We start from the raw sequence: 10,931 nt of genomic DNA, 5'->3' as shown, positions 1-10,931 counted from the left end.
ATTTTGTTATACGACGCTATGGTTATTAAATCTTAGAAAAATGAGTCCCACCTGTTTTGACATACGATGCCGAGAGGTTGACGTTGACGAAGGGACTAGTCCACAAGTTTAAAGTCACCCAACGTGCAATTAAATGGGCTATGCTTGGGGTCTCCCTCAAAGGTAGGATCAGAAATGAGACTGTCCGCGAGAGAACGAAAGTAACCGACATAGCCTGTAAAATAAGTTGAAGTGGCAGTGGGCTGGTCACCTGTGTCGCAGCCGATGGCCGCTGAAGCAAACGTGTCCTGGAGTGGAGACCACGTGTTGGCAAACGGCGTATGGGACACTCTCCGGCCCGCTGGACCGACGATCTACGTAAGGTTGCCAGTGGCGTCTGGTTAAGAAATGCGAAAAAACCTGGCGCGAGCTTTGGAGGGAGTGTGTCCAAGAGTGGATTATGATAAGCTGAAGTAGTTATGGTTTTAATTGAAGAAAAATGAACTGTATATTTGTTATTTTTAACCTTTTCGTCACCTTTACAGAGAATCCACCCACAACATCGTAATAATGTAATCGCCAAATACATATTTATAGCGTCACATAATTAGTATTTTCATGTTATACTTAATTAATGTAATTCTTGGTCATTGGTTATTCATATAGTTACTGCGATGTGCGTCGATAATATTTATAGTTAGGGGTTCTTAGGTAAGTACACACGATTTCTGAAATTGTAATCCTTTATCTGCATAAATTTGAGAGTAAAATTAAATGTAATAATGTTTGGAGATAAAATGAGTCAATAACATGTATTAATTATATCTAAAAGTATTTTTTTTTTATAAATTTAAGCTTTTTATAAAAGAAATGTGCATTTTTATTTGTTAATATACTTTAACTTAATTACAGTACAACAAACAGTGTTAGAGTTAATTGTTAAGTTTATAGTTTTTGATAAATAAGTGCATACCTACCTATCTATTAATATTATTAGTGTTTTTGTAGGATATAAATTCATTACCTTACTACCAGTCGGTATTTCCTGTAATTGTTTCATTAAGAAATTAATTACTTTCATTACATTTGCACACATTATCTAGTCATAGATTAAGATACGTAAAATGTTTACGACGCTGATCTTATAATTTAACAACAATGTTAAAGTTATTGATTATGCTATAAATATTTACATGAATGTATGTACAATAAATTGTATTACTATATATATGCAAGGTGGAGTTTCTTTTATCTTCAAGCATCTTATAATAATTATGTTCATTATCTATTAAGTAATAATTGTGTTTGCTCGCAAACGAAAAAAAAACCGACTTCAATTACATCGACGAGTAATACAACGTAGATCGACGAAAAAATAGTCAAGTAACTACGCGTTATCAAAGATTACTCAAAAAGTAGTTATCAGATCTCAATAAAATTTACATGTGACCACATGATAAACATCAGCGTTCGATTAAATTAAAAATTATTAAAATCGGTACACCCAGTAAAAAGTTATTGCGGATTTTCAAGAGTTTCTTTCGATTTCTCTGGGATCCCATCATCAGATCCTTGTTTCCTTATTATGGTACTAAACTAGAGATATCTCCTTTCCAACAAAAAAAGAATTATCAAAATCGGTACATCCAGTAGAAAGTTATGCGGTATAATACAACGTAGGTCGACGAAAAAAGCGTCAAGTAAAAACGCATTATTAGATATAACTAGAAAAGTAGTTGTTAGATCTCAAATAAATTTAAATGGGATCAATTAACACACACCACCTTTTGATTAAAAAAAAATTGTCGAAATTGGTCCACACGGTCAAAAGTTTTGATGTAACATACATAAAATAATTGTGTTTGCTCGCAAACGAAAAAAAAAACCGACTTCAATTACATCGACAAGTAATACAACGTAGATCGACGAAAAAATAGTCAAGCAACTACGCGTTATCAAAGATTATTAAAAAAGTAGTTATCAGATCTCGATAAAATTTATATGTGACCACATGATAAACATCAGCTTTCGATTAAATTAAAAATTATCAAAATCGGTACACCCAGTAAAAGTTATTGCGGATTTTCGAGAGTTTCCCTCGATTTCTCTGGGATCCCATCATTAGATCCTGGTTTCCTTATCATGTAGATCCTGGTTTCCTTATCATGGTACCAAACTAGGGATATCCCCTTTCCAACAAAAAAAGAATTATCAAAATCGGTACATCCAGTAGAAAGTTATGCGGTATAATACAACATAGCGTCAAGTAAAAACGCATTATTAGATATAACTCGAAAAGTAGTTGTTAGATCTCAAATAAATTTAAATGGGACCAATTGGCACACACCACCTTTCGATTAAAACAAAATTTGTCGAAATCGGTCTACCCGGTCAAAAGTTCTGATGTAACATACATAAAAAAAAATACAGTCGAATTGAGAACCTCCTCCTTTTTTGGAAGTCGGTTAAAAAATACAGTCGAATTGAGAACCTCCTCCTTTTTCGGAAGTCGGGTAATAAACTGTCTAGCAACTGAAGACCTTGAAAGTTGATTGAAAACTTAGTGTTAGCAACTGCAGAAGCAGGGTTGCTAACGTACCGCTGAAATAAAACATAGGACGCAAAAATACAAAATCTCAGAATTGCTATTAGAAATTATAAAAATGTAACTGAAACATTTGTTAAAGTTATAAATATTGATATCGATTTTTATGACCCGTTAGCGCAACGGCAGTGGCTTGAGACAGTTGCGCTAGCGGTCGCGGGATCGATGCCCGTACATTCATAAAGACGTTTGCCGTGGTTTGGGCGTTTGTACTTGTGTATTGTGTACTTTTGGACCCACGACACAGGAGTAAATCATAGTGGGGACCGTTGAGTGTGAGGCGTTTATTTATTATTATTATTATTTACCATGCCGAATTTGGTTAAATTTGACTAACGTTGTCGTTTGTCTTCGTTTGTTCAATAAGACGTTATACTTGTTTCCCTTAATACCGTCTGTTTCGTTGTATTGCTTGTTGCTTGTATTTTATTGATTGTTGTTTGAAGAGTTGGAGAAAATGAAAGATTTGAGAAACTAAATTATTTTATATTGCAAGATTACATTGTTTAGGCAAACACTTCGTACGACGAGAAGAAGTATGGGAAAGAGAGTTTTAAATGTCAAATCACTGTCTTATATAGCTAACGTTCTGTCACACCACTGATTGTCTATTGCACTCACAGTTTATAAGCACTTCACACCGATGACCGGTAAATTAAGTGCGGACCACACGATGTGAACCAAGAGTTGCAACGCAAGATGTGAGACGTTCCTTAACATACTCCCCCCGTTGAAGAATCCAGATTCTTCAACTCTGTGTCTTCATCGTTGAGTAAGGGGGGTGGCGAACCAGAGGGCGGCGATAACAGCCTGTAGTGGGCCGATCGCGAGAGCTCCCGTCTGGCCCCGGAAATAGTCTGGCTACTGGCATCCAGTACTCCAATACAAAGGCGGCAGGTCTCCAACCTTTAACTTAGTCTTGTCTTCATTTTGTTGTATGATTTGCTTGAGACGTGCGTAGCGTTTTAATTGTGGTTCCCTTTCATTCTCCAAGGCGCGAGCCGGCAGCTCATTTAGTAGTCTTCCGATTAAGAAGTGCCCTGGGGAAAGGAAAAGGGAATCGTCAAGGGAACATGGATAATGGGCACAAGGGACGACCATTCAAAATAGCCTCCACTTGTGCAAACAAAGTTAAAATTGCTTTAAAAGTTAAAATTTCTTCAAAAGTTAAATGAGAATTCCCATGACTCGTTTGTATATTATATATATGTTTGTTTGTGTGATGTATTATTGATATGATGTTTTACCGGTCACACCGGCCTCCCATATGTCGCCGAAGTGAGGAGCGTAAGACAGTATAAAGTTAAATTTGATGTATGCTGAGCTGTAAATTCAGTTAACGCGATGTTTTGTATATCGGTGAATTTACTGAGCTCTCTTGCCGCTCCTACAAAATTGCGTTTGCTATTGGAATAGATCTCTGCTGGCCTAAACTTTGATACTCTCTCATGAACTGTACATATTGAGACTTTAACGAAATATATTTTTTAAAACGTTTTTCTAAACTTGATAATCGCCCTTTTGCTAAGTTATATGTTTCACCTAAACAATCAGGTGAATTGCGTAATGGAAGCTCACACTAGACCTGCCAGAAGGAAGCCGTGAAGTGTGAGACCGAAAGCGGTTCTCACAGGCTAATTCCTTTTCGCTTAGAATAGTTTTTTGGTGAAGCTCTTCTAGCTTCCTAAATTTTGCTAGTAAATTGTTTATTTTGTTTTTCTTTGGGAGGTTATCATTGATAACTGAATGATTGCAAATTACTTGTTTAGCTTGATATGAAATAGGACCACCAATCAACCAACCGAAACTGGAATATTGTAATGTAGGCTTGTTTGCACCTAAAGAAATACGTTCATTCTTCAAGAGTTGCCAAAAAAGATCGGCTCCTATTAGTATATCAATAGGAGCTGGCTGATTGAAATCGGGGTCAGCTAAATGCAAGTGCGATGGTATGTTTAATTGTTGTATATTTATAGGTGCCTTAGGCAGATTCCCAATCAGCCTATCAAGCACAAGACAATTTAATTTAGTCTTATAATTATTGTAAATGGATTTTAATTGGATCACACAGCTTTCTTTTGTTTGTTTATCTGAGTGACCGATACCAATAACATTAGTAGAGATTGGATTTGAATGAATTGCAAGTTTCTGTTGAAGAGATTTTGTAATGAAGGATGACTGGCTGCCTGAATCCAACAAGGCCCGTACCTTAAGAGGCTCTTTAGTGATTGGATTCAAAATGTATACTTGGGCAGTAGTCAATAAAACTTTATTTGAATTTTTGTTTGAAAAATTTGCTATAGTTTCAGAGACCTCACGAGAGGCACTGTTGACCTTTGGCGTGTCAACTGGATGTAATAAAGTATTATGTTGTTTCTTGCATATCTTGCATGGCCCTAATCGACATTCGACTAAAGAGTGACCCTGCCTTAAACAATTAATACATAATTTGTACTTGGAAATATCGTTTAATTTATCCTCTCTGGATTTAGATATGAATATTTGGCAATCATAAATCCTATGATTTTGATTGCAGACAACACACCTAGACAAAGTGCTATTGTCCTTTTGATTTGTAGCAATAAATGAATTTGGAATTGGTCGATCACGCTTAATATGATGATTGTGATGATTAAAATGATTATGATGATTATTGTAATTGACAGGCCTTGAATGTTGCATTTTACTATTGTTATTTGTTGATATGTTATTATGAAAACTAGAACCTTGATCATTCTTATTGTGACGCGTACATTCAAGAACATAAGCCCTATCAATCAAAAATTTATTGAATTCGGTTAAACTAGGGATTTCACCTAAACTATTGCGTAGCTCTTCCCATTTAACAAGTGTTTGCGTATCGAGTTTAGATGAAACCAAATGTATAATTAACGTGTCCCAGTGATCAGTAGGTTGACCTAGGTTAGCCAAAGCGCGTAAATTTTTTGAAACATGATCGACTAAAGAGCGTAATGAAGTGTCCGATTCGCGGTTTATTTTTTCAATATTGAATAATGATTTAATATGATAATTTACAAGTAATCTTTTATTATTGTAACGTTCATAAAGTAACTGATAAGCGCTATTATAGTTGGCTGCGGAAACCTCGATGTTTGAAATTACCCGAGCCGCATCGCCTTCCAAATAAGAAATTAAATAATGAAATTTTTGAATCAATGAAATGCGACTATTGTTGTGAACTAAATTATTAAAAGTATCTCGAAATTCTAACCAACGGAAGAATGAACCATCAAACTTTGCAATTTGTATTTGCGGCAAGGTTATACAATTTTCATTATTATGATCGCGACCACATTGAGCATCTTGGAATAAGGACTCACGGCGTCTCTTATCCTGTTCTAAATTCTTTAATTCATTTTGTTCTTCAATGATATTTTTTGCCATCGCGGTACATAATATGAAATCCTGCTCAATGCGTTCACGCTCATCGAGCTCTTCGTCTAAATTGTCAGCATTTATCAGTTCAATTTGAGTTTGCAGCTCATCGTATTTAGCGGACAGATTCTCAAAGCGACTGAGCTTCAGTGAAAGCTCAGCGACTTCGATACCCGTCAGTTGAGATTGCCTTGTAATCTTGTCTAAATAGTTTTTGAATTTAGTAATTTGTCCTTTTATAGAACTGCGCTTTACAATTAAAACCTTTATCCCGGATTCTTTGTTCATAGTTGATACTGAAGGTTCGGACATTGTGAAAATTATAGATAGAAAATATTTTTTGTAATTATTGAAAATAGAAAACTGTATGAACTAGAATAATACTAAAATTATTTGTATATGAATAATACTAAAGTTATTTGAATATGAATATGAACTGGATTAATACTAAAGTTATTTGAATTTGAATATGAATATGAACTAGAATAATATAAACTACTATTGAATTTAAGTTAATTAATTACAAGACACCTCAAAAAGAAAGAAAATAAAATGAAATGATGCAAATGTCTTAGCTGAAGCTCCTCAATCGACGACACATAGAAGACCGGCGCGGAGCGGCAAGACAAGATGGCCGAAGCCCCAACCACGTTGGTGCGCTTCATGTACCGCAACGCTGAAATAGTCGGCCAAATCGTCTAAGCATCGCACAATAAATAGGATTGAGGCTCAATATTGTCTTTACAAGTGAATTAAATTTGAAATGAATTGAATCAATTTTTGAAATGAATTGAATTGTGTTGTTAAGTTAATGTTGTATCAAGTAAGGGAATTTAAAAAAAGTTAAATGTAATTAAATTGAATTAAGTATTGTATAAACATTTGTATTAATGTATGGAAAGCATTTGTATTAGGTGTGACACACCTTGAAGTAAAGAAATAAAAATCTGAAGCGGTTAAACTAGTAATATAAAACATTAAATTTAATTTATTTAGTAAATTTAGAATAAAAAGTAATATGCAAGTAAATTAAAAACTACTGTTATAAAATATTAAATTTAATGTCTTAATGAAATAAATTTGGAATAAGAAGTTATTGTGAAATATTAATTTTAATGTATTGATGAAAGAAATTTAGAGGTTAAGTTGAAAAACATTATTGTAAATTTGTATTAAATGAAGAAATTCGAACAAGAAAATTGAATGTAAGAACACATGTTTGTTTAATGTAGTACGACAATTAAGAAATTAAACCAAAAATCATTGTAAATTTGCAATAGCAGAATGCTAATTTTGAAATATAAATGGAAATATGAAAAAAGGAAATATAAATTTAAGAGATTAGGATGGATTAGGATATAGGATTGATAATCATGATTATTAAAAATAGGATTGATTAGGATTGGGAATCATGGGTTTGGATGAATATAATAGGGCACTTATCTTATCATGCTGCGAGGTGCATCACTGCTCGGCAGAAGACGTCGGCCATGTGTTCCTTGGATCTTGTCTTGAAGTCCCTGTTCGGGCGCCAAATGTTTCGTTGTATTGCTTGTTGCTTGTATTTTATTGATTGTTGTTTGAAGAGTTGGAGAAAATGAAAGATTTGAGAAACTAAATTATTTTATATTGCAAGATTACATTGTTTAGGCAAACACTTCGTACGACGAGAAGAAGTATGGGAAAGAGAGTTTTAAATGTCAAATCACTGTCTTATATAGCTAACGTTCTGTCACACCACTGATTGTCTATTGCACTCACAGTTTATAAACACTTCACACCGATGACCGGTAAATTAAGTGCGGACCACACGATGTGAACCAAGAGTTGCAACGCAAGATGTGAGACGTTCCTTAACACCGTCAATTTAGTATTCATTGATAAATATGTATGTATAAAAAAAAGTAGTAAAAAAGGTATTAATTTAGATTTATTTCCAAATTAAGTAATAATTTTACTTTATGTAGATAAAATATTGCGAGATTAAATATAGCAACTAAGAATCTGTAATTGCTGAATATGCCTTTGAAACCAATTTTATGTTTTTACAGAATGTGTACTAAGATTTCTCTTTCATTAAACAAAAACATGATTAAAAGTCCTGTATGTACTACATTTAAGTATTTTAATAAAAGGACCAACTTTTACTAAAAATTCAACAATTTTTAAATTTATGATATTTTTAAGATGAATTTGTCTCTGTAGAAAAATCGACAACCCTATACAAATACGACCTTATTGACGTATGTCTGGTGGCAATTAGAATTTAGACATATATCTATAATATAAAAATGAGTCGCTGAATGTGTTGCTAAGCGCAAAACTCGAGAACGGTTGGACCGATTTCGCTAATTCTTTTTTTAAAATATTCCTTGAAGTACGAGGATGGTTCTTACGGACAGAAAAATTCTAAAAAAAAAAAAAAAAATTAAATTTCCTGAAAAAGTCTAAAAACAACACTTTTCTATACTCCCATACAAAAGATTTGTGATAATACTTAAAAGTCAATTTGAACTTTAATACCATACGATAAAATTTGTGTTAGGCGATACGAAGTTCGCCGGGTCAGCTAGTAGTATTTATTTTTGTTAGCCTAAAAAATTAACACAATGGTTCCAATAAAACATGTAAAACATTGTTTTTTTCCTTAGTTTTATATGAAAAAAAAAGGTTTAAACCTATTATGTACAAATTTTGACGTTAATATATTTAAATACGGGTTCAATCATAGTCATAAAGCTAGTCAGTTTATTTTTGCGGGACTCTAGGCGATAATAACGGATTAAGCTTCGTTAAAATTCAAATATTGTCACTTAAACTAAAACTTTGAAATAGAATTTTTAAGTAATTTTGACATTGATTTTTTATATCAGAGTAGCTCCAGTATCATTCAAGTATCTATCATCTTTATCGAATAAATTCTCCCAAGCTCGTCAGACCTGTCTTATTTTCTGATGGCTTCCGTACGAATACGTTAGTTTGATAATATAATATCTTCATAGAAAGAGTTTTTTTTAAACCTCCGCTTAAAATACAGTTCATTTAAAAATAAATATCCAAGTGGATAGTTAAATAAAAGAGTTAAAAATTTTTAATTATTCTATTTGTATTTGAATACATCATGGGCATAGTATCATCCGACAATTAAGAATATGACTCATTTCTGCATTATTTCTTAAGTTAAACCTAATTATGAACTATGTACGGTACAATTAAATTATTAAAATCATGTGTTATGCTAATATATCACACTGTATAAGTACTATATTTCATACTTAGAATAATATTTTTAATAGATAGCTATATTTTAAAAGTATATTGGTAAAAATTTAAATGTGCTTATTAAACGGAAACTTTTTATTAATTTTAATTACTTTTCTTTTTGCAACTAGTTTGGGTAAATTTGTTGAATATCTATACTCAAAGACGTTGTTCTAATGATATCATTTAATAAAATTACTACATAAAATGCTGGTCACAATAAGAACATAAGTACTTACATTAAAAGTTTTAAATATGTAATATTAATTGAGTAGCAAATTTTAATATAAAATACATGTTTGTTTGTACATTACGTTTTCTTCAACTAAAAGTAAATACTTAAGTTATAAATATTAAGAAGATAATCACAATACTGTTTAGACTTACGACTATATTTATGCTAAAAAGAGCTAAGTTCACCGGTTCCTGATAAGGTTTCAGATAGTGTATTAGTAGATTATGTGCAAGCTTAACCACAACATTAGGTTTCACAACCTTCGTAAATTAATACCTGACAGGTAAAAAGTATGAAAGTGAAAAAGGAAAACCTGTCGATAACTTAGATCATTTTATGTGTAGGACAACTATGTGAAACTTTATCAGCTGTAAGTAAAATTGGTCATAATGGGACCAAAGTGCATTTAGCAAAAATCTAAAAATACATTTGATTTTTGAGACGCCTTCATATATTTAGACAATGCTTATAACTTGGTCCGCAAACTGTTACAATAATTTTGACAATTAATTCCGTAAAGTTGCACTTTGAACCGTAACTATTCGATGTAATTAAAAAAAATATATTTACATGGGTTTAAATTAAATAATTTATAGGTACTAAAATCTATGTTTACATACGATGAAAAGTTTCTTAGCGAGGCTTTATTTTGCAGCATCTATTTTTTAAAGTATATTTAATAATTATATCACACTTTTCTTTCACTTGTGGCACTTTCATTCTAATATGTACATAGCGCTTAGTACAAAAATATGAATTTACATTTTATTGAAAAGGCACATTATGGTAAAGATATATAATTTTTTATAAATTTCAAAACTGTCACATTATACAAAAAGATAAAGAGACACTTCTACTTACTACAAAAATGTATTCTAAGGCTCCCATCAAATCTGAAGTATGATAATATCCGATAACTGAAAATATTAAACGAATTAACGAGCATGTTTTATTACTCAGTGTAACAATAAGGTCTAAAACTAGGAGTCTATTTTTATATGTGGACGGGTAAATAATTAGTTGATGAAACTAGACTCAGGTGCGGTGATTAGGTTGTACTGTAACAGGATTCGGCGTGCTATACGCGTTTGGAGTCGAGGTCGGCAAAGGAGAAACTGGTAGAGAGTTTGGAGTTACAGCTTCAACTACTGCATCTCGTTCAGCTAGCTCTTCTTCATCGATGATAGAAATATCACGAATAGACGGCCTATGTGATCGACGCCATCCTGAAAATTATGATACGTAGCTAGGTAAATCATAGTCATCATAACAGCTGTTTAAATTAAATACTGCAGTCCTATACCGGTGATATTACTCTTGTTATGTAGGTTATTTTATATAAATACATTCACATGTACAAATAATGTGTTTCCATTACAATTTTTGTGTGGCCTTCAATTGTATGTAACATGATTACATTTGCTCGCAAACGAGAAAAATCGACTTCAATTACAT

The 10,931-nt window shown here is 32.6% G+C and overlaps 1 protein-coding gene across 1 annotated transcript in view; it reads right to left on the bottom strand.

The window, feature by feature from the left end:
• Nucleotides 1–9,066: 9,066 nt before the first annotated feature.
• The window catches only part of LOC123669393 (sodium/hydrogen exchanger 9B2-like), a 62,236-nt gene continuing 60,371 nt past the window's right edge, over nt 9,067–10,931 (bottom strand). The window contains exon 13 of the mRNA XM_045602999.1: nt 9,067–10,702. Within this exon, the coding sequence (XP_045458955.1) occupies nt 10,512–10,702 (191 nt within the window). The 3' untranslated portion in view covers nt 9,067–10,511. The remainder of the gene's footprint in view (nt 10,703–10,931) is intronic.

Source organism: Melitaea cinxia, chromosome 3 (genome assembly GCF_905220565.1).
Source record: "Melitaea cinxia chromosome 3, ilMelCinx1.1, whole genome shotgun sequence".
Classification (NCBI taxonomy): domain Eukaryota; kingdom Metazoa; phylum Arthropoda; class Insecta; order Lepidoptera; family Nymphalidae; genus Melitaea; species Melitaea cinxia.
Note: the sequence above shows the minus strand (reverse complement) of the source record. Positions and strands in the feature narration are given on the sequence as shown.